This window comes from Myxine glutinosa, chromosome 4 (genome assembly GCF_964187855.1).
Source record: "Myxine glutinosa chromosome 4, kmMyxGlut1.1, whole genome shotgun sequence".
Lineage (NCBI taxonomy): Eukaryota > Metazoa > Chordata > Myxini > Myxiniformes > Myxinidae > Myxine > Myxine glutinosa.
The window spans coordinates 114205504-114229227 of record NC_136264.1 but is presented as its reverse complement, the minus strand read 5'-3'; the positions used below and the strand labels follow the sequence as shown (position 1 = coordinate 114229227).

Genomic DNA, 23724 nt, shown 5'->3' with positions numbered 1-23724 from the left:
GAACCTCGTTTCCTCTCCCCATGTGCTCCGTACATTTCCACGTCCCATCTCTTTTACTCCATTCTTCTACTCTTCACAAAACCTCCTCCCTTATTCTCAATTATATTTATTCATACCATAACACCCCTACACCAGAAACATAATATATAGATATCACCTAAAATTAAATTGACAATCATTGTACATATATGGCAGTAATGATGTTATTGAACCATTCATTAAAAAAAAAAATAACCACCTTTAGAGGCCATTTTTCCCCGCAAGCGGGGGTTGGCCTTTTTCGGGAACTGTGGTTGTTGTTGTTTTTCGGTCCCCTTTTTGAAGCAATGTTTTACGGCCGGATGCCCTTCCTGACGCCAACCCTTTTTGCCGCCTTCAACGACAAGCAGGGAATTACCAGTGAACTGGTACTCAATTTGCCGACCTCGGAAGGATGACAGGCTGAGTCAACCCCCCTGGCGTTAATTCAGCGATTGACCGGGATTCGAACCCAGGATCCTAGGATCCTAAGCCGGCACCCTAGCCGCTAGCCCAACACCAGGGTTTACCATTCCAGGGTTACCAGGGTTATTGAACCATTCATTGATAAAGGGATATATACAATATACATACACAGTATTATAAAACAGGAGTGTCTGTCTGTATGTCTGTCCATCCGTCCCGGAACTACTTCCTCAGTTTTGAGGCTAGTCCCACCAAATCTTCTGTGCAACATTTTGGGGTCCCAGCCAGTTTCCTAAGGTAAGTGGGAGATTTCATAAATTCCTCAATGCAATTATGATTTTGAGTTTCGATCCATACGAAACTGCTCCCGATGCGCAATTAAACACATACACGGGTTCGGCAGACATCCGCTGGTTAATAATATTTCAATAAAATTGTGAGTTTGAGTTTCCACCTGAACAACGAGCTTTATTCATCCTCAGGTGGGTGGGAAGTTTCATAAACTTATCAATGCAATTATGATTTTTGATCCTTACGAAGTGTTTCATATCTGCCCTTTCTTCCTGGCAGATTTGTCTGTATCGGTTATCATGTCAGAATGGTGTCTCTATTAGTTTACATCACAAGTGTTTGTCAAATTGCGTTTTGTTATATAAATGTTGTATTATTAATTTGTGATTGGAATTATGCTGTTCGGAATGAAAATATAGAGAGATTGAGTTCATGATGATCCATGGTATTCGCCTCTGACTGGGTATAGAAACATTCACCTGCAGTAAGTCTAAATTTTATTTTTCCCAATTCCTTCACAAACCAGCTGTCCATGCCTGATGTTCTCGACTGAAAGTGTCACAGGAATGTGAAATTTATTGGTTCATGGTTTAGCATTCCCAGTTTCCGCATTGTCTCCTAGCCTCAGACTTCCCATCGGTGCGCAGCACGGTTACCTCACTTGTGTACACGTACACACACACACACACACACACACACACACACACACACACACACACACACACACACACACACACACACACACACCTCTACCACCAAAGGTGGGTGGAGGTTATATTTTCACCCCTGTCTGATTGTCTGTCCGTTTGTCTGTGAACAAAATATCTCAAAACGTTGTGGACGGATTCGGACGAAATTTGGCAGAGATGTAGCGTGTGTGACAAGGACGAAATTATTAGATTTTGGTGAAGATCCAGATTCGGATCCGGCTGCTAGAATTTTAAAAGTAATTCTTTGCCATTGGGAGATAGGGCCAATTCAGCTGTGCGATGTTTGAGCGGTTTCTTGCATGCACAGCTCGTTTCAAATCCCCCCACAACATCTCGATGGGATTTCGATCCGGGCTTTGACTTGGCCATTCCAGAACCCTCCATTTCTTTCTTTTCAGCCATTCCTTGGTGGATTTACTGGTATGTTTAGGGTCATTGTCATGTTGCAAGGTACACCTTTGGTTGAGCTTCAACTCTCCGACAGATGGCCTCACATTATCCTCAAGCACCCTCTGGTACAATGAAGAATTCATAGTGGATTATATGATGGTGAGCTGCCCAGGCCCTGATGCAGCAAAGCTGCCCCAAACCATAATATTTCCACCACCATGCTTTACAGTTGGTATCAGGTTCTTGTGGTCAAATGCTGTCTTTGGTTTTCGCCAAACATGTCTTCTGGTACTGTGGCCAAATAGCTCTACCTTTGACTCATCTGTCCAGAGCACATTGTTCCAGAAGTGCTGGTCTTTGCCCAGGTGTTCATTGGCAAACTTTCGTCTTGCCCTGATGTTCTTTCTGGACAGCAAAGGTTTCCTCTTGGCACACCTCCCATGTAGATCAAATTTGTGCAGCCTCTTTCTAATGGTCGACTCATGCACTTTAACATCAACAGTGGCAAGAGCTACCTGAAGGTCCCGTGATGACATTCTGGGGTTCTTTGAGACTTCTTTCAGCATCTGGCGGCGCAGCCTGACCTTGCTGGCGCAGCCTGGCCTGAACAAGTTGGCAGTTGTTTGGAATCTTCCCCACTTGTAGATGATCTTCCGGACAGTCGAATGATTGATTTCAAATTGTTTGGAGATCTTTTTAATTCCCTTCCCAGACTCATAGGCATATATAACCTCCTTTCTGAAGGCCTCAGAGAGCTCTTTTGATCTCGGCATGGTGACGCCACACACTTCAACAACAAAGAGCAAACCAAACTAAATGTCTAAGGTTTAAATAAGACAGGTTCCTCCAAGATCCTCTCTAATGATGTTGTAATCATTTGCACCTGAGCTGGTGCACCTGATTCTAATTTTAGGTATTTGAAGTAGTGATAAATGTCGGGGTGTACTTACTTTTTCCACATGTGAAATTTGCATTTATGTTTATTTAAATTATACTATGGACTACAAAATGTAAATGTTTCATGATATTTGTTATATTATATCACCTTTATCTATCAATATTGTTGAAATGAAGATCAAATAGCTGTATGTTGAAATCGTCAAAACTTTACATGGGGTGTACTTACTTTTTCACGTGACTGTACATATATATATATATATATATATATATATATATATATATATATATATATATATATATATGTGTGTATATATATCTATATATATATATATGTGTGTATATATATCTATATATATATATGTGTGTATATATATATATATATATATATATATATATATATATATATATATATATATATATATATATATATGTATATATATATATATATATATATATGCGATTTCATACCATCAGTATATGATATGAAACTGCACATATATATATATATATATATATATATATATATATATATATATACACAAAGAATTAAGTTAAGCACCCCCCCCCGTTTTTCTACAACCTCGCACATTACAAGTTTGTTGTCGTCAAAACAGTGTAATATACCCATGATATTGCTATATTTTCTGGAGAAGTGATATTATGGTCACATAAAAACATAACAATCATGCCGTTTTCAATATTTTATTCTGAATAATTTAAGGTGAAAATTTTTGGGAATTTTAGGCATATTTTCACCTCAATTTAAGTATGGAGCTATAGGTCCATCACGGACAGTGTGGATGACGTTTATGTTTTCTAACGTACAGTCATTGTTCTGAGAAGACCTCTAGCGATCTTTGCGTCAATAACGTGTGTAGGACCCACGTGATCGGATCACTGACTCAACCAATCACTCTTATTCACTTTGATCACTCAATTTCATCAATGGATAATTGCTAATGTCATACCAATCATTATTTGATCTCACATACCTTAGAATATATGCCAATGTATACATATACACAAAGAATATATATTAGGGGGTGCTTACCTTAATTCGTTGTGTAGGGGTGCTTAACTTAATTCTTTGTGTATATATATATATATATATATATATATATATATATATATATATATATATATATTTATGTGTGTGTATATATATATATATATATATATATATATATATATATATATATATATATATATATATATATATATATATATATATATATATATATATATATATATATATATATATATATATATGTATATATATATATATATATATATATATATACACATTACGCACCCAGTATATATATACTAGCGGGGTCACCCGTGGGAATCCCACGGGCATGGATGTGTGTGACATTTCGACATATTGAGTTAGATGCTGCACATTCATTTTTACAAAATGGTTACTGGCAAGTCATCAGATCCAGAAATGGTGTGATGAACACTTTATTTATTTCACATAATATGTGACCCCTCACTCCTCTCCACCTGACACTCTCCTGTCTCCACCTAGCACTCCTCTCCTCTCCAAACCCTCACATCCCTCTCCTTTCCAATCCCTCACCTCTCCAATCCCTCACACTCCTCTCCTCTCCAATCCCTCACACGCCTCTCCAATCGCGCCTCACACTCCTCTCCAATCGCGCCTCACACTCCTCTCCAATCACGCCTCACACTCCTCTCCAATCGCACCTCACACTCCTCTCCAATCGCGCCTCACACTCCCCTCCAATCACTCCTCTCCAATCGTGCCTCACACTCCTCTCCAATCGCGCCTCACACTCCTCTCCAATCGCGCCTCACACTCCTCTCCAATCGCGCCTCACTCGCCTCTCCAATCGGCTTTCCCCGTCTCGTTTCTCTCGTTTTTCTCCCGTCTCGTTCTTTTTCTTGCTCCAAATCGGCCCATCTCGCCCGTCGGCCCGTCGGAATCGGAAATCGGCCCGTCTTGCTTTCGTGCTTGCGCGTAAATAAATTGTGTTCATGACACCATTTCTGGATCTGATGACTTGCCAGTAACCATTTTGTAAAAATGAATGTGCAGCATCTAACTCAATATGTCGAAATGTCACACACATCCATGCCCGTGGGATTCCCACGGGTGACCCCGCAAGTTTGCATTGACGTTCGTCGATGGACTCGTTCGCCCGTCTCATTCGTTTTCTTGCTACATCCTGTTCAAGTCTGCGTTCTTCATCGAGCGTCTCATCCATTTTGGAAATGGAAGTTTCACGCACCGCATGAATTGTCACGATCCTCAATAGGAAGTGTCTCATAATTATCAAATGACAAATGGCAAGTAAATTACATTGTGAAAATTTAATATTTCAAATAGACCTATTTAAAGTGTATGCGCAAATAACTAATAAATAAAAAAACGAAGAAATATGTCTCGGTAATTTCCTGAACTCGGTAATTTCTCGGTAATTTTACTTCCGGCTAAAAATGTTGAATGAAATAAAAACGAAGAAATATATGTCGTTTTGTGACGACTGGCATCAAAGGTAAACGGTGAATTCACTCGGTTTATTCGGTTCGGCTCGGTTTAAAGAAAAAGCGATAATGTCGAAATGTTGACGTCTGTGTCATGTTGGGCGGTGTATGATACTTGTTGGCTGTTGGGCGGTGATATGGTGTATTTTAAAAAATATATCTCTGCGTTTTCCCGCGTTGCTGACACCGAGTCTAAAACCATGATGGTGAGTTATATTGGAGATAAAGGCGTGAGAGAGACTCAATGGCCTTGAAGTTACAGGCATTTGAGAATTCATTTCGTTCTATAAACGGCAACTTTCATCGGATTTTCTTCTCGTTTTTTTTCAACCGAGTCTAAAACTATGTTAGCGACTGTGAAAAATGAAATGATATATCGAATTTAAAATAGATATCGACACATTGCCGTCGGTGTCATGTTGGGCGGTGTATGATACACCATGACGCGATTTTTAAAAATATATCTCTGCATTTTCCCACGTGTGTGGAATGTTTGTGGAAAATTAAAGATTTCAAATAAACCTATTTAAAGTGTATGCGCACATAACTAATAAAAAAAACGAAGAAATATCTCTCGGTAATTTCCTGAAACATATTTTACTTCCGGCTAATATGTTGAATGAAATAAAAACGAAGAAATATATGTCGGCATCATTGTTGACGTTTTTGTGACGACTATCATCAAACGAAATAGTAATATATCATAACGGAAAAGCAAAAGCGAATTTTTAATATATATCGACACATTGCCGGCGGTGTCATGTTGGGCGGTGTATGATACACCATGACGCGATTTTAAAAAATATATCTCTGCATTTTCCCGCGTGTGTGGATTGTTCTCAATTATTGCTGACACCGAGTCTAAAAGTAAAACCATCGATAAAAATGAAATCATATGGTGAGTTAGATTGGAGATAAAGGCGTGAGAGAGACTCAATGGCCTTGAAGTTACAGGCCTTTGAGAATTCATTTCGTTCTATAAACGGCAACTTTCATCGGATTTTCTTCCCGTTTTTTTTCAACCGAGTCTAAAACTATGTTAGCGACTGTGAAAAATGAAATGATTTATCGAATTTGATTTGAAATAAAACTGGGGGAGAGCAAGACACCACGGGCCTACAAAACAGGACTCAAAGCTATGCGAGTTAATAAAATGGTGGATATTTGTTTATAGCCACTCCCAGAATGGGTGGAGCTACTCTGCAAACCGAGTAAGCCACACCCCGGACAGACACCCAACAGATAGACAGACAGACAGACAGAATCATCTACGGCTATTATAATATAGATACATTACGACATATATATATATATATAGTGTCCTGCGTAGGAGTGACTCCCCGGCCAGGATTATGCCCAACAGTCAAGAAGCTGCTTCGGCAGCGCGATGCATCTGAAGATATATATATACACACAAATAAAACATTACGACATCTCCTTAAACAAGGATCCAATTCATCACATAATGGCTGCATAGATGGCAGTACAAGCTCATTAATATATACGACTTGGCATTTAATATGGATTATTTTTTTTGTGGGGGTGAACTTACTTTTCAAGATGTCTTAGAACCAAAAGTTCATTGGAATTATGTTGAAATTATTCTAGATTTTGTTAATGTGACCTTTAAAATAAACAAAAACCACATTTGACATTTCGAAACAAATAAATTGATCCTTGAAAGTGATGTAAACTGATATCGAACTCAATTCATGGACAGTACTGTGTTAAACTTCTGTACGTTTTCCAGAAGTATCTCTTTATTTTGCACATTAGCCAATTTTTTTTTGAACAAAACAAAAGTTAAATTACGAATGGGATTACGGACAGTAAAATTCCAGTTCAGTACTTCGTGTAACCCCCACGAGCATTCAGGAGAGCACGTACACGTTGAGGCATGCTGTTCACGAGATTTGCCAAGGTTTGGACAGGAATCGCTTGCCATGCAGTGACAATAGCCTGCTGCAATTCACGCACAGAGGTCGGCTGCTGGTCCAAGTGGTCGATTTGACGCGTTAATTCTGCCCACAAGTTCTCTATCGGATTCATATCCGGGGACATGGCAGGCCACTCCATATGCTCTACACCATGGTCAGCAAGAAAGTGTTGGATCAAGCGAGCACGATGAGGCCGTGCATTGTCATCTTGGAAGACAAATTTCCTCGAAAGGCTGCACGAGCAAATGGAAGCAATGTTTCTTCCAGAATGGCCCTGTACTTGAACTCGTTCAGGTTTCCATTCAGAACAACCAGGTCAGTTTTGCCCCCTGCATGAAAAGCAGCCCAAACGGTCACCCCAACACCTCCAGCTTGGACTTTTGGCACTATAAAATCTTTGTTGTCGGCTTCATGCACTTGTCTGCGCACTCGGACGCGGCCATCTTGACGATAGACCAGAAATCTAGACTCGTCACTGAAGATCACGTGATTCCAGTGTCCTGGCTGCCATTGACGGTGCTCTCTGGCCGACTGCAATCGGCGCTGGTGGTGTTGTCTGGTCAGGCGTGGCTTTCTCAGGGGACGCCTGGCACGATAGCCTGCTTGAACCAGTCGTTTGTTGACTAGCCTTCTGGATACAGGCACATTTGTCAGTTGCTGCCACTCAGCCCTAAGCCGATTAGCTGACTTGGTATGGCCATTGCGGACTAACCGGTGCAGTTGGCGATCATCCCTCCTTGTGGTTCTGCGGGGACGTCCTGGCCTCGGTATTGGAGTAGGGACACCCCTCTGAGCATTTCGTTTCAGGATCTTTGACACCTGACCTTGAGTGATGCCATACTGCCGAGCAATAGCACGCTGTTGCATGCCGTAATTTCGTAAAGCCACCACTCCATGACAAACAGCATTGTCGAGTTGATGGACCATCTCCAGAGGAAGCGGCAATATCTTTTGGAGACGTGCAGCAGTTGTTTTCCACTAATACAGAACACAACAACCCTTGTATACCCGACTGTGAAGCCAATCATCAAATGCACCTGTCCGTACATTTTGCCACGCCACCTGTGATATAATCCTATCACAATAATCCTATCACATAATAATATATCATAATAATAATAATACATAATAATATCACCTAATAATCCTATAATCCTATCACAACACTATCACAATATACAATTGAGGAGATCTCGCGAGATCTCGGAGACGGTGGGAGGGATTTTCGAAGCTCCACACGGTCTCCACGTTTTTCGAAGTTAAGTCTGTTCACAATTGTATTTTGTCGAAACTGTATTTATCTTTCGTTGTGTGAAGTTATTGTGTGCAACTTTGGTTGTTTCTCGGTGTTTATCTTTCATAAATTGATCGTCTGTTTGCCGTGTCGTGTCTTGAGGCCTTGTACAGTGTGCACTGTACAACCTTGAGGCTTTGTTTTTCTCTCAGCGGTCTGTCGTTTGTGATCCAATAACTTTCGTTCTCTGTATTCCCAGGCTTTTCACCGATTCCCAGGCTTCCTTGTGTAAATCTCAACTCAAAAAAAAAAAAAAAGAAAAAAAAAAAAAGACATTTCCTTCTCTGTTCTCATTCGTTTATTCATTCTTATTCGTTCGTTCGTTCTTCGACCACGTGTTTCTCCCCCATTTCCCCAGATAGTTTTCACTCATTAACCTTCAATGTTTACACTTTCCCCTCAAGTTATGTATTACGTCATATTTTATAACACCTTTTTCTTCTTCTTCTTTAAAAGGCTGCTTTCGACTTGCTCACCAAATCAATTCATCCCAAAAAAAATATCCATCTCCTATAGTGCCTTTTTTCTACATTCCCTAAACTCTCCTGCACTCCATCCTCCATCCAGCGTCCTTAAACGTATTTTTAACTCGGAGGTCACAAGAAACTCATTTTGCAATAAATGTTCGTTTCCCATAAATCGTACACTTTCAAAAATCCAATCTCACCCCTCCCCTCCAAATCTTCCCCATAACCCCTCCCCTCCAAATCTTCCCCATCACCCCTCCCCTCCAAATCTTCCCCATCACCCATCCCTTTCAAATCTCCCCCCTTGCCCCCTCCCTCCTAAACTACCCCCTCACCCCTCCCCGCCAAGACGCCCCCTCGCCCCTCCCCTCCTAGACTCCTGCCTCACCCCTCCCCTCCAAATCTCCCCCATATCCCATCCCTTTCAAATCCCTCCCCTTGTCCCTTCCCTCCCAAACTCCCCCCTCACCCCTCCCCTTCAAATCTCCCCACCCTCATTGCTTCTCAATTTCCCCCCTCTCACTCCCCCTCCTCAAAGCGTCCTCCCCGCTTCTTCCCCCTTCAAACTCTCACCTCCATCTCCCCCAACCTTCTGCCTCGCTCTTCCCCCTCCTCAAATAACACCTCATTGTGGCTCACCCAATCACCATCAAACCTTTTGTCCGCCCCATCCTTCGCTTTCTCCGAGCTATTCTGAAATCTCTGACACACCTTCAACAGCTCTCCCTATCTCTTCCACCTCTTCCACATCTTACCCTACCCCTCCTCCCCCCTGTTCTGTATCTGATGCTCCCCCTTCCTCTTCATTAACGGTATGGACCTCAAACATCCGGGGCCTTCGTTCAAACTTAACTGATCTCTCCATACAGGTTGCTTCTGTCAAACCAGACGTGATCTGCTTAACAGAAACTTTCCTCCTTTATGATGTCTCTGATTCCATAGTATCTCTCCCGGGCTACTCCCTCCTCCGGTATGATAGACCTGAGCCTCGTCCTGGAGGTGGGGTTGCTATCTTTATCAAAAACTCTCTTCCTCACTCGCCCTGCACTGCACTCTCTCCACCTCACCCCCAGGAATACCTCTGGCTACGGCTTCCCCTTCGCTCCCACCTCTTGTTCATATGTGTGTTGTACCGTCCACCAAACAGTGATGACTCCATCTACATCTCGCTGTCTGATGATATGGACCAACTTCTATCTACTCATCCCAACTCTCTCTTCCTCATATGTGGTGATTTCAATTGTCACCATGCCAGTTGGCTGGGTGTGGGTACCTCTCTCACCAGCCATGGCTCTTCAGCAAAGGACTTCTGCGACTCACTGGGACTGACACAATCTGTCAATTTCCCGACCCGGATCTCAGTCAACGGAACATCTTCTCTTCTGGACTTGGTTATGACTAACTTCCCTGAAAATGTCTGCTGCTCTTCTTCTGCTCCGATCGGATCATCTGATCATGTCCTTGTTAAAGTGGACATCTCTCTGACCATCCTCAGGGAGCCTGCTCAGCGTCGACGAGTCTGGCATTTCACTCAGGCCAACTGGCACGGTCTTCAAGCAGCCATCAATCATCTGGACTGGTCTCCCATCTCTACCACCTCTGACATCAACTCATTCTGGGAATTCTTCCAAAGTAAATTGCTCTCTCTCATGCACAGATTTATCCCATCTCGTCTTCAGTTGTCATACCCTTCCTCCCGTCCATGGTACACGGAATCTTGTGGTGAGGCTGTTGCCCAGAAACAACTTGCCTTCGTCTCCTGGAAAGCAAATCCAACGGAAGGAAATCTCATTTCCTTTCACAAAGCCCGAAACAAGTGTGTGTCCACCCTCAGGAGAGCCAGGAAACAATATCTCTCCGTTCTCAAGACCGAACTCTCTTATCTGTCTCCCTCTTCCAAATCCTGGTGGCGTCTGGTCAAATCCGTTTCTGGTGTTTGTTCCCCCTCCATCCCCTCCCTTACCTCAAACGGCTACACAGCTGACTCCGCACGTGAAAAAGCTGAATGCCTCAACTCTGTGTTTGCCTCTAAATCTTGTGTCCCAAACCCATCCCTCTCTGTACCCACCATACCCAGTCGTACCCTGCTGCTCCTGGACTCCGTGTCCTTTCCTCCTGACAAGGTGGAAAAGTTTCTGTCAACCCTCGACTCTGATTCTGCAACTGGACCCGACGGCATCAGCCCACGGGTCCTAAAATCCTGCTCTGCTGCTCTATCTCACCCTCTCTCTGTTCTCTTCACCCTCTCTTTTGCTCAAGGTCAACTGCCATCTGCTTGGAAATCAGCCAACATCACCGCTTTGCACAAAAAAGGTGCAAAAACAGATCCTAGCAACTACAGACCAATCAGCCTTCTCCCAATTATCAGCAAAGTCATGGAATCCATCATTGCTTCGGATATGAAATCTTTCCTCTTCTCCAATGGCTTGATCTCTGATCATCAATTTGGTTTCAGACCAGGTCACTCTACTCTGGACATGCTGCTTCTGCTGTCTCAACAATGGATGGAGGTCCTCAATGCCAAACAGGAAATTAGAGCTGTCTCCCTCGACATATCACGTGCCTTCGACACGGTCTGGCACCCCGCTCTGCTCACCAAACTCTCCTCCTTTGGTATCCATGGAAATCTCCACGCATGGCTGGCGGACTTCCTCTCTAGTCGTCGTCAACGTGTGGCCCTGAATGGGTTTCTCGCATCTCCTCTTCCTGTTCAGGCTGGAGTTCCCCAAGGCAGTGTTCTGGGCCCCGTGCTTTTTCTGGTCTTCATCAATGATCTCTCTGACTCTCTCGAAAATCCTCTCTATCTCTTTGCTGATGACTCCACTCTCTGCCGCTCCATTCCTCTTCCCTCAGATCGGCAGTCTGCTGCCTCCTCACTCTCTGAAGACCTGGACAAAATCACAGACTGGTCAAACAAGTGGAACATGTCTTTCAATCCTGACAAATCTCACACTCTTACTATGTCTCTCCGAAAAGATCGACTGGACAACCCTCCCATCTACTTTCTCAACAATCCTCTCCAAGAAGTTCTGTCGCTCAAGATTTTGGGTCTCACTATCTGCCATGATCTTTCTTGGGAAAACCACATTTCCAAGCTGGCCTCCAAAGCCAGTCGCCGACTGGGCATCCTCCGTCGTGTGAAGTCCTTCCTCGACACACCTGAGCTCCTCACCACATACAAGGCTTTCATCCGCAGCTCAATGGAATACTGTTCTCCCCTATGGGCCGGTGCTCCTGCCTCACACCTAGCTCGGCTTCACGCTGTTGAAACCAAAGCTTTCAGAATTATTGGAATCTCCCGCGATGAAGCTATCTCTGAGGGCCTTTCACTCACTCACCGCAGGCAGGTAGGTGGTCTTTCTGTCTTCTACCGACTCCTCTCCGGCCTTGCACCCCCAGCTCTCTCTGTGCTCTGTCCCCCAAATATTCCTACAGGTCGCACAAGATCTGACAGCAACCCTCTGATGGTTAAACTGCCGAAATCTCGGCTCTCTGCTCACCTTCACTCTTTCATTCCTCTTTTCTCCCGCCTCTGGAACAAACTCCCTCACTCCCTTCAATCCCACTCCTCCCTCCAGGTCTTTAAAACAGCTGTTCACCACCATCTCTTATCTTCCCCCATCCAAAACCTTGATCTTTTCTACCCCCGCTAATTCACCCCAGATCCACCTTGTTTGAAATTCCAACTTCTTTCCTGGAAGTCCTGGCAGTGTCCATATGTTTTATACCTCTCCCACCGCCCCCTTCCCATGCCCCCCCCCCCCAAAGCCGTCGCCCTCTCTCAGATCTCTCGATGTCTCCATGTCTCTCGGTCCCTGCTCTCAAATGTTGTGTTTGTGTCCTTCCCCCTCTCTCCCCATCTTGTCTACCGCTCCCGATGTTATATGTTTTATGTGTCGGTTTGTCTTTCTGTGTGATTAATGTTCGCTCTTTCACGAGCCTCGATCTTGTATACAAAAAAAAAAAAAAAAAAAAAAAAAAAACAAATCCTGTTGTAGACTTCTTGCTGCGACAGACAATCAGTGACATGGTTCTTTTAACAAATAAATCACCAAAGTGTAAAAGAAACTCACCAGATTGATATACTGAGTTAAGAAAGTAAACCCAAGTCAAGAAAAAAAAAAATTCCATATTAAATGCCAAGTCTGTAGTATTATGACATATTTTAATGTAAGGGAATTCCAATGGCCACCCATAGGGCCCACGAGATATTGTGACACAACAATAGATTGAGCAATGAGGAAACTTGATCACTGTGAGAAAAACAAACCATTGCGCTGCGGCAGCCAAATGATGCTGGAGGCTTCTCAATGCAGAAGCCAAGAGAAACTGCTCTCCATGTTGCTTCATTCTCTCAGCACCTTTCTGTGCAGATGCTAGAGTCAAACGCCGAGTCCAACGTCGTCTCTCACGCTCGTAATCACAGTCCAGGCTCTGATGAGCAGCCATCACTGTCGGAGCCGGGCCAGGTATGAGGTCAAATAGAAGTCGAGGCAGGCAGTACTGGTGGAAAGCCAGGGAAGACGGAATGATGAAAAGTAGCAGGGCGAGATGGCGTAGGTACTCCGAGGCCTGTGCAAGGTAAAGCTGACGCAAGACCTGGGATGGTGACATTTCAGAGAGAAACAATTATTGTACATGAAAGGGCGAAATCTTGTCCAGCAAGATGGCATTTTGTAACAACAATCCTCATACATATATCAAGCAAGTGTGTTGGAAACTTCTCCGGATAATACGGAGAGAGCGTCCTTGGAAATGCAAGGCATTTAACGCCGGGTGACATCAAGGAGACATTTCCCAAAAACTAAAGTCCACAATAACAAAACAGAAGATAAGAAAAACTTCATAACATGTGGAGTTCTTTATATTGTTTTCAGCTTTTTTATAAACATTGAATCACGTGACGAAAACACACTCGTCATTTTATTGAAATTTTACTTTTAGCCTTTTGGTCACATTATCCTCACACTCATTCCTGTTTATATCCACTCATTGTCCCCCTTCTCCCCCAAAACTACAATTTACTCCTATTGTTGATCATAAACCATATAGGAAGTGCTTGATGGCAGGGTAAAGTGGAATATACTGTTTTCATGATAAATGTATGCGTTATGACAAATGGAGTTGTGTGGGATGCAGACAAAGGCTGGAGGAGACATGATGATTGGAGATCAGTATGGAGGGATCACTGAAGGAGTGGTAGATTCGAGGATGTTAGGGTGTTATGTCAGGCAGGCTATTTTGGAATTCCCACATGGGCAAGTGACTGGGATAATTTTAGCCTCTCTGGTCGTTTGATACCACAAGCATTTCTAAGTCATTCCTTTGCCACGCAACCATGAAGGGCCTTGAACCGTCGAATATTTCCTTCTGAATGAAGTTATTCTGGCATTGGAACGAAATAAGAGCCTGGGAAAAAAAAACAACTATGAAAAAGAAGAATGCGTATTTTTTTCCTCAATGTCATCCAGACGAACATGGCAGAAAGTAACTGCACAAAGATCAAATTATAGCATTCTCACCATTAAGCTGTTTGATCATGCATCAATCATCGATGGAATGAAATACACCATAGTTTGACCAAAACTATGGTTCTAGAACAATACCATCAGTGGATGCTGCATCAGGGAGCATGCCATTCTTGGAGGACATTGAACTATAGCTGTTCCAGCCACGATTTAACGTCCACATGAAAGAACCCACAATGTCTTTTGTAAGAGTAGGCACATGGTCTGGTATCACGTCAACCAAGAGCCAACAAAATTAAGGTAAATACTGTGTATAGATGTCAGGTGATGTGGAAGGGATTTAGCCCCACTTAGGTGTGATTGGGCAAAAGGCCTCATGTTGTGTCTATACTTCCTTGTATAGCCGACCAAGATCTTTCCAAATGTTTAATGAGTTGTTCGGGGTACTCAAAGTTAATTGACGCCTTAAAGTAGATTAAGAATCTCCGTAGAGTTCCAAAACAAATATTAAGTTTATGTCATAATGCTACACTTGCTACAGCGTCATCACTTTATGTTCATTAGCCTCACTGCACGCTCTCCATACGATTGTAGAAATATTGCATTTTCCAAAAAAACAATTTTCCAAAATCCAAATACCAACAATAAGCTTGTGAAGATGTGAATTAGTCCCGACCTTCGAAAGTGACGTCATGGAAAGAATTCCGTCCTGCTAGAGTTAAGGTTTGATAGAGTTAAGGTTTTGGATTGGATGATAGAGTTAAGGTTTCAAATGATGGAACAACTATATTCAGCCTACATAACACTCTCAAATCACATTCACATTTTATTTTATTGAAATATCTCCACACCTCAATTGCATATCTCATTTATTTAACCTTTTAATCCCTCGGAAATCAACAGAACCAGGTGGCTCAAAGAAATCAACAGAACAAATATGTATCTAATATATAAAGCTCTTTCTGATAACCACTGACTGACTGATATTTATGTTTGGTACCTTCCGGGCGTCGTAGAAAGCTGAATTTTGGCGTGCCGACGGACATCGAAGCTGATACACTGAGAAAAATCACAGAACCGTTGCAAAAAATAGGTCCATAAATGAAATTTTACATAAAAAAAAACCGTAAACGTGTCCATTAAAAAAAAAACCACAATGGATATTTAGCATTTTAAAATTGTAATTTATATAACTGTAAACTGTGAAATAAAAAAATCTGTGAAAATTTACGTTATAAAACCGTAAACGTGTCCGAAAAAAAAAATCTAGCAGGAGGTTGGTGATGCTTGCCTATAATCATAAAGCTATGAAGCATGATCCAATATTGCACAACATGTAAGCATACTCCACTAGCGTGTGTGTGTGTGTGTGTGTATATATATATATATATATATATATATATATATATATATATATATATGTAAGGTGTATAGGGTATATGTATCATATATATGTATATATACGTATATATACATATATATATATATATATATATATATATATATATATATATATATATATATATATATATATATATATATATATATATACAGTGAAACCTTGACTTACGAGTGCACCAACTTACGAGTTTTCCGAGATACGAGCCGTCGCTCGGGCGGTTTTTTGCTTTGTGATGCGAGCCGAGATCTGAGTTACGAGCTTACGCCACCCGCCACTAGGTGGCCCAACGAGCGTTCAGGTCACGTGGTTATCTTGCCGTGCAAGCATCTCTGCCGTATATCGCTGCTGCTTTGTTTTCGCATTTTTGTTATTTTGGAAAATTTCTTAGTTTTAACCATGGGTCCTAAGAAATTGAGTGCCAAGGGCAGTACTGAGAAGAAGAAGAGGATGATGTGCTTGGATATAAAACACGCAATCGTCGAAAAACATGAGCGAGGTGTGCGTGTTGTCGACTTGGCGAGGCAGTACGATCGTAGTACTTCTACGATATGTACGATTTTGAAGCAGAAGGAGTCGATAAAGGCTATAACGCCAGCCAAGGGCGTTACGATTATTTCAAAGCTCTGGACCTCTGTCCATGAAGAGATGGAGAAGTTGTTGTTTGTGTGGTTGACGGAGAAGCAGCTCGCAGGAGATACCGTGACCGAGAGCATCATGTGTGAGAAGGCCCGAGACATTTACGGGGATTTGGTGCAGCAGGCGGCGGGAACATCAACGGACGAGGCATCGGAAGTCATTCAAAGCCAGTCGGGGATGGTTTGATAATTTTAAGAAGAGGACCGGCATTCACTCCGTCGTCAGGCATGGTGAGGCAGCAAGCTCGGATGTGAAGGCAGCTGAAGATTTTATTATAACTTTTGCCGAACTGATAGAAGCCGAAGGATACATCCCCCAGCAAATCTTCAACTGTGACGAGACAGGGCTCTTCTGGAAAAAGTTGCCGAGGAGGACGTATATAACGGCAGAGGAGAAGAGCATGCCAGGCCACAACTTGTTCAGAGTGCCGGCGATAGCTCGCCTTCTCTTTGTGGAAGACACGGTGAGATCCTTAACATCCAACAACTAATGGGACGCAAACGGGGCGCCCAGTTTAGCGGTACACACATTGATGAATCACCCTGCCTGTGAAACACCGACATGACAGGTTATAGCTGGGTCGGGATTCAAACCCAGGCTGGACAGTTTAGAGTCAAGTGTGCGTACCTCCAGTCCAGGCCATCCTGCCAACTTGTATGCTGCATACAGGTGAAATATAAAGCGCGAGATATTTATATATATTGTTGCGGATATGGGATTTGGCCTCCATCCATATCCGCTTGTAAATATTCCCCTATTTCCCCAATACTCCCCAACTATCCCCAATCCCCCATTCCCTAGTCCCATTGTCTGTAAACAACACTCTGTAGCCCCGACCTTCCCCTTTTTCCCCCATTAAATGTCGTGCCCAGGTCCACCGCATCTCACGTAGACAACTATAGGACATCTTGCTAGTTATTCTTAGTCTATGTCAGTTAAGGACTCGTTTCCATTAATTCTGACTCTTCGTTGCACCAGAATGTGATTGTATGGCACCATTAGTAAGTTTAGGACCTCCCAATACCTCCCCGCATCTCTTCCTCATGGAACAACAACACCAACAACAACAACAGCGGCGGCGGTGCGGCAGCGGCGCGGGGAGTGTGCGTCCTCACTCCGGCTTGGTTAGCCGCCATTGAACATGTGCTCCGACGGGGTTACCACGCAGGGGCTCACTGTCAGCTCCTCGTCAAGGGCGGAGCCCGGTAACCCCCCGCACCCAATAAGAAGCGGCGGACCGATTCCAACTGGGGCGGAGCTAACGAGCCGAGGGCGTGTCACTCCCCGCTGGACATGCGCAGGAAGACGGAGGTGACGTCAGATGCGCCTGAGCTTGAAGAGAAACGGACGCCACCTCCAGCGCGACGATACCTACCCGCATCTCTGGACCGGACCGGGTCGATTCTGCCCCTGAGCCAAGGTGCACCTTGAGCTATCGACTGCCTGCCCTTCCTTGCCATCAATCCCTGTGTGAGTCAGTCTTGTCCCGTTTGTCTGTGGTCTGTTGGGAATAAGATAAGACTGTGTCTAAGTGCCCATCTTGCTGTGCTTTACCTCTTGCCGTGTAATCTAACCGTTCTGCATAACCAATATTATATCCTCCTCCGGAGGTCTTGAGAACTGTACCCCTTGTGTCGTGTCATTTAACCCAGCCGTTGTGTCCTTTCCATCATTGATTTAGCATAGCGCGACTTAGTCAACGTTCGAGTGGAATCGGGTAAACTGTGCGAACACGGCGGCCATTCCGCTCGGCCCATCATAACATCCTAATAAGTCGTGTCCGTAACAATTGGTGTCGAGGAGTGAGATTGGACCCGAGCGCGTTTGACGCGCTCGAAATTATAACGGCGAAATTTGATTGTGTTTTACAAAAATAAAAACCCGAATTTTGAAAGTCGCGCTATGGCAGATCAAGACGGCTGGGTTCCGGTAGAGGAGAGTGAGGCAGGTTCGATCCAGGACCAAATTGAGGGACAAGAAGAGAGCGAAGCAGTGAGGGTGGCAGGTTCGCAAAATAGCGTCGTCGCGCACGAGGTTACGGGCGCGCAAAATGGCGCCTCGCACATGGCCACGGCGACCGCGCCCGCGACCGTAGTAGCGCCACCGGTGGATTTGAACCTTTTTTAATGCAAATGAAGGCCCTTATGGACAAGAATAATGAAGAAATGGAAAACAGAATAATGGGGGCAATGAGGGACGAAGCGAGGGCTCAGAGTGAGCAATTGGGGGTAATGGGAAACCAAATGGGGGTAATGGGAAACCAAATGGGGGTAATGAGGGACGAAGCGAGGGGTACCGGTGAGGGGTTAGACAATGGGATAAAAGAGGTAAAGAATGGGTTAATGGGGGTAGAAAACAGAATGGCTGCCCAGGAGAATCAGATAGAGGGAGTGAAAAATGGGTTAGAGGGGTTAGAAAACAGTATGGAAGGCAAATTGAGGGACATGAGGGACCAAGCGGAAAGGGAAGTTAAACAAATGGGGCAGCAGATAGAGGGGGTCAGAATGGGGGTAGAAACTAAGTTGGATGCTCACAGGGAGGAAATGGAGCAGATGAGGGTGGCATCTGGGCAGGAGATGCAAGTGATGGGAGAAGAGATCAGAAGAGGTGTGAGTGAGGAGGTCGGAGGAGTGCGCGAGGCGGTGAGGCACTGTAAGGAGCGCATGGAGAAGGAGGTGAGAAAGGGGACTGTAAAATTGCAAGGTGGTATAGAGGAGTTGACGCTGGGAGTAGAACAACTGACAGTGGGACAAAAGGAGTTGGGGGACCAGGTAAAGAAGAACACAGCGGTAATAGAGGGTTTAAAATCGACACAGAAGGAGATGAAAAAGGACGTAGGGGTAATTAAAAAAGAGTGTCAGACGGTACATGAGGACCTGACGAGGAAAATGGACAAGGTGGTAGAGGTGATGGAGGTTAAAGAGCGGGAGGTGCGGGAGCACATAGAAAAAAATAAAGTGGAGTTAGAGGAAGAACTTAAAGGGGCGCACGAGGAGATGAAGGAGGTGAAGCAGAAATTAGAAGAAGTGGAAGAAGGGGTGAGCGAAATTAAGAAGCGACGGAGAGAGGATAAGAAAGAGATAAAGGAGGAAGTAAAAGAATTGGTCCAAAGTCTGTGTTCGGATCGTGATGATGTGCTCATTAACCGGATGAGGGATTCGCAGGTGATGGAGGAGAAGCGAAGAGAAAGAGGACCCGGTGTAAGTGGTGACCAATATGGTCGTGCGTATGATGCGCCAGGTGATTTAATAAGCTTGGGGGTCGAGATAGACCCGGATGTTCGTGAGAGGCCAAGAGTGAGGTGTATGGCTGGTCCGGAGGGTATGGAACGAGAGGTGCCAGGTGTGGGTGAGCAAGGTTGTGGTGGTATGGAATGGGTAGCGGGTTGCGGAAGTGTGACCCATGCATCGACACCAACAGGGGTAGTTGTTAGAGGGACAGGGGAGGCACGAGAGCCCCTTGGGGGTAATGTACTGTGGGGGCCCGGCCGGTTCGGCCCCGCGCTGACCCCGCAAGGGGCGACGCACGGGGTCCGGCAGGTGGGCAACGACTCGCATACGAGGTGGTCCCACAAGGTCCCACTCGCGCCGTATGACGGCAAGAGTGATCTACGCGCGTACCTGGCGCAGTTTGACTGTGTGTGTAAGGGCAACGGTTGGGGTGAGGACGAAGGTGGAGTACACCTGGTGGCCGCATTGCGCGGCGCGGCGGCGGAGGTGCTGACGGCATTACCAGCGGGTGCTCTCACCCTGCCAGCCCTCCGCGACGCCCTAATTAATCGATTCGGCATTGAACAGCAGAGCGAGCTTGTTAAAGCTCAGCTCGCGCTGCGAAAACGCAAGCCCCAGGAAGCCATCGGGGAACTTGCCCACGACATTCGCCGCGCAGTGGGGATCGCACATGCTAGCATGGCAGCGGATTCCCGGGAAAGCCTGGCGCTGGACCATTTTATCCAGGCCCTCCCGGATATTGAGCTCCGGCAACAGCTCGCCATGTGGCGCCCGCAGACTCTGAGCCAGGCGGCTGACGCTGCGGCCCGTTGGGAAGCAGCGAGGCCCCTGGCCCGGGGGAGCGAGCGTCACGCAATGGCGGTCCGCCAGGTGGGACCTCCGATGGAGGGCGGACCCCTTAGGGGGCCTGCCCCCGACGTGAGTCCTGACCTGGCGGGCATGGTCCGGAGGCTGGTGGACCAGCACCTGGCGGGACCTGGACCATGGCAGGCGGCCCCGGAGGTGGCCCGCGGTGGACCACGAGCGAGTAATCCAATTCGGACCTTCAGGGGGGGAAATTTGGAATTCCGGAGACAAGCACCTTATCAGGTGAGGTGCTATACTTGCAACCGTCTGGGTCACCTGGCGCGGCACTGTCGAGCCACGCGCCGGGATGATCCCCGGCGGTTGAGGTCCTCAACTCCGCCCAGGGGGGAGCGGGTTAGCCGACCCCAGACACCCCCCCGCCAGACCCCGGGAAACTAGAAGGTGTCGGGCACGTAGGGCGGTGTTCGGCAGAAGAGGATGGAGGAGAGCCCTCATTGACGCGACAGGTCATTTATTGTGGCCAAATTGGAACCGGTAGCCTGACAATCAGATGCAAAATTGCCGGCGTGGGGGTAGACGCCGTAGTGGACACAGGAGCTAGCGCCACGATCATCAGCCCTGTGGTCCTTGATTCGAGCGCAGGTGGCTGGGATAAGATCCAGCACCTGCAAAATTATAGTTTGCAACTTGCTACCGGGGTAACGGCCCCGATAATAGGGCGTGGTTCTGTGACCCTCAAGTTAGGGTCGGTAAGGAGGGAGATAGATGTTTGGGTGGCGGAGGTGTGCGACCCATGTTTAATAGGGTTGGATTTGTTGACTGCCAGCGGTTGTAAAATCGACTTGTGCCGGGGGATCCTGCAGGTGGGAGTAGAAGAGCTGCCGTTAGGGGGAGTGAGCACGGCCGAGAGAGCGGAGCTGGAGGCTTCCGAGGCCGTGACCATTCCCCCAAGGGCCGAGGCGATAGTGCCGGCCCGGTGGGCAGCTCGCCCAACATGGCAGGAGTCCTGCGGCCTGGTCGAACCGGTGGCAGCGCAGTCCATACCGGGTTTAATCGTGGGCCGCACCCTTGTAAAAACGGACGGACCGGTAGTGGCCGTCCGAGTAATAAATATAAGTACAGAACCACGCACTATAGTAAGGGGCACGAGGGTAGCTGGCTGCACCCCAGTTGAGGAAGTCGCGACAGTGAGGGGCGAGAACGTCCAGCCGAGCCGGCCCCGGGGGGAGCCTTCAATAAGAAGTAGGAATTGGCCCGATCCCATTTGCGAGATGGTAAATCGTAGTAGCGTAGAGTTGGGAGGTACCCAGAGGGAGGCCTTACACAAACTGGTTGGGTCCCATTTGGACCTCTTCTCCCTGTCCACCGAGGATATTGGACGTACGGGCCTGGTGAAACATCAGATCCACACCGGTGAGGCCCGGCCTATTCGTCAGGCCGCCCGACGGCTCCCTTGGAGCAAGAGGGCGGAAGCTAACGAGCAGGTTGAAAAAATGCTCGACGCAGGCGTGATCGAGCCCTCGGGAAGTCCTTGGATGTCACCTGTTGTGCTGGTCAAAAAGAAGGATGGGACCACGCGGTTCTGCGTGGACTATCGCCAGCTAAACAACGTGACACTCAAGGACTCATATCCCCTGCCAAGGATTGATGACACCCTCGATGCCGTTGCGGGCTCAAATTGGTTCTCAACTTTGGACCTCAAGAGTGGGTATTGGCAGGTGGAGATGGATAGGGCAGGGAAGGAGAAAACGGCATTCTCCACAGGTAAGGGACTGTATCAGTTTACTGTGATGCCGTTTGGTTTGTGTAACGCCCCCGCCACCTTTGAAAGATTGATGGAACATGTACTAGGCGGCATGCCATGGCAATCATGCCTGGTGTACTTGGATGACGTCCTAGTACATGCCAAAACGTTCCCCCAGGCAGTAGCTAATTTGGACCAGGTGTTCGGGTGCCTCAGACAGGCAGGGTTGAAGCTGAACCCGAGTAAGTGCACCTTGTTTGCCAAGGAGGTGGCCTATTTAGGCCACGTCATCGGTTGCGAGGGGGTAAAAACGGACCCAGACAAAATTAAAGCGGTAGAGGAGTGGCCCGCACCACGTACCATCAAAGAGGTGCGGGGATTTTTGGGACTCTGCTCCTACTACCGGCGCTTTGTGGCGAAATTTGCGGAGTTGGCCCGTCCCCTCCACCGGCTTACGGAGAAGGGGACGCGATTTAATTGGACACGGGAGTGCCACGAGGCCTTCCAAAAATTGAAGGGGTGTCTAACATCCGCACCCCTTCTAGCTTACCCCACTAGCAACGGGGCATTTACCCTGGACACGGATGCGAGCCAGGAAGGATTGGGCGCAGTTTTGTCTCAGACACAGGAGGGCGTGGAGAGAGTGATTGGTTACTATAGTCGGGCCTTAAGTAGGCCCGAGCGAAATTATTGCGTCACTCGCAAAGAGTTATTGGCTATGCTGGCTGCCATGAACCATTTCCACCCGTACTTGTACGGGCGGAAATTTTTGGTTAGAACTGACCATTCCTCCTTGCAATGGCTCCTTCGGTTCAAGGAACCAGAGGGCCAAATTGCAAGGTGGTTGGAAAAGTTGCAGCAGTACGATTTTGATGTGGCCCATAGGGCCGGGAAGGCCCATGGTAATGCGGACGCACTCTCTCGGCATCCTTGTCTGGGGGAAAACTGCAAATTTTGTGCGAGACACGAGGAGAGGGAACAATTGGGCGATTCGGACCCGACCCTCGTTGTCCGGGCAACCCGGGTGAGAGGGCCAATTTTGCCACTAACCGCAGATGAGGAATTCGGAACTTTGGCATGGAGCACGGCCCAGCAGGAGGATCCTGTCCTGGGGCCAGTGTTCAATTGGGTCAAATTGGGGCAAAGACCAAAGGGGGAGGAGGTCACCCCCCTCGGGGCGCAGACCAAGGCATATTGGGCTCAGTGGAAAACCCTGGAATTGAAGGATAACATCTTGTATCGCAAGTGGGTGGAGGTTCCCTCTGATAAAACTTCCTGGCTGGTGGTAGTCCCAAATAAATTTAAGACCGATATATTGCAACAGGTGCATGGTACCCGCCCCGGCGGCCATTTGGGCAGGACAAAGACGACATCGCAGGTACGCCGGAGGTTTTATTGGGTGAATATGGGGCGCGACATACAGGACTGGTGTCGGAGATGCGACGCCTGTACTGCCAAAAAGGGACCAGCACGGAGGATGAGGGCCCCCCTTC

The 23724-nt window shown here is 46.3% G+C and overlaps 1 protein-coding gene across 1 annotated transcript in view; it reads right to left on the bottom strand.

Moving 5' to 3' along the window:
• The window catches only part of LOC144891797 (vezatin-like), a 56484-nt gene that overhangs the window by 14753 nt on the left and 18007 nt on the right, over positions 1 to 23724 (bottom strand). Inside the window, exons 2-3 of the mRNA XM_078776293.1 lie at positions 15413 to 15471; positions 13215 to 13543 (exon numbers count right to left, since the gene is read on the bottom strand). Of these exons, the coding sequence (XP_078632419.1) occupies positions 13215 to 13393 (179 nt within the window). The 5' untranslated portion in view covers positions 13394 to 13543; positions 15413 to 15471. The remainder of the gene's footprint in view (positions 1 to 13214; positions 13544 to 15412; positions 15472 to 23724) is intronic.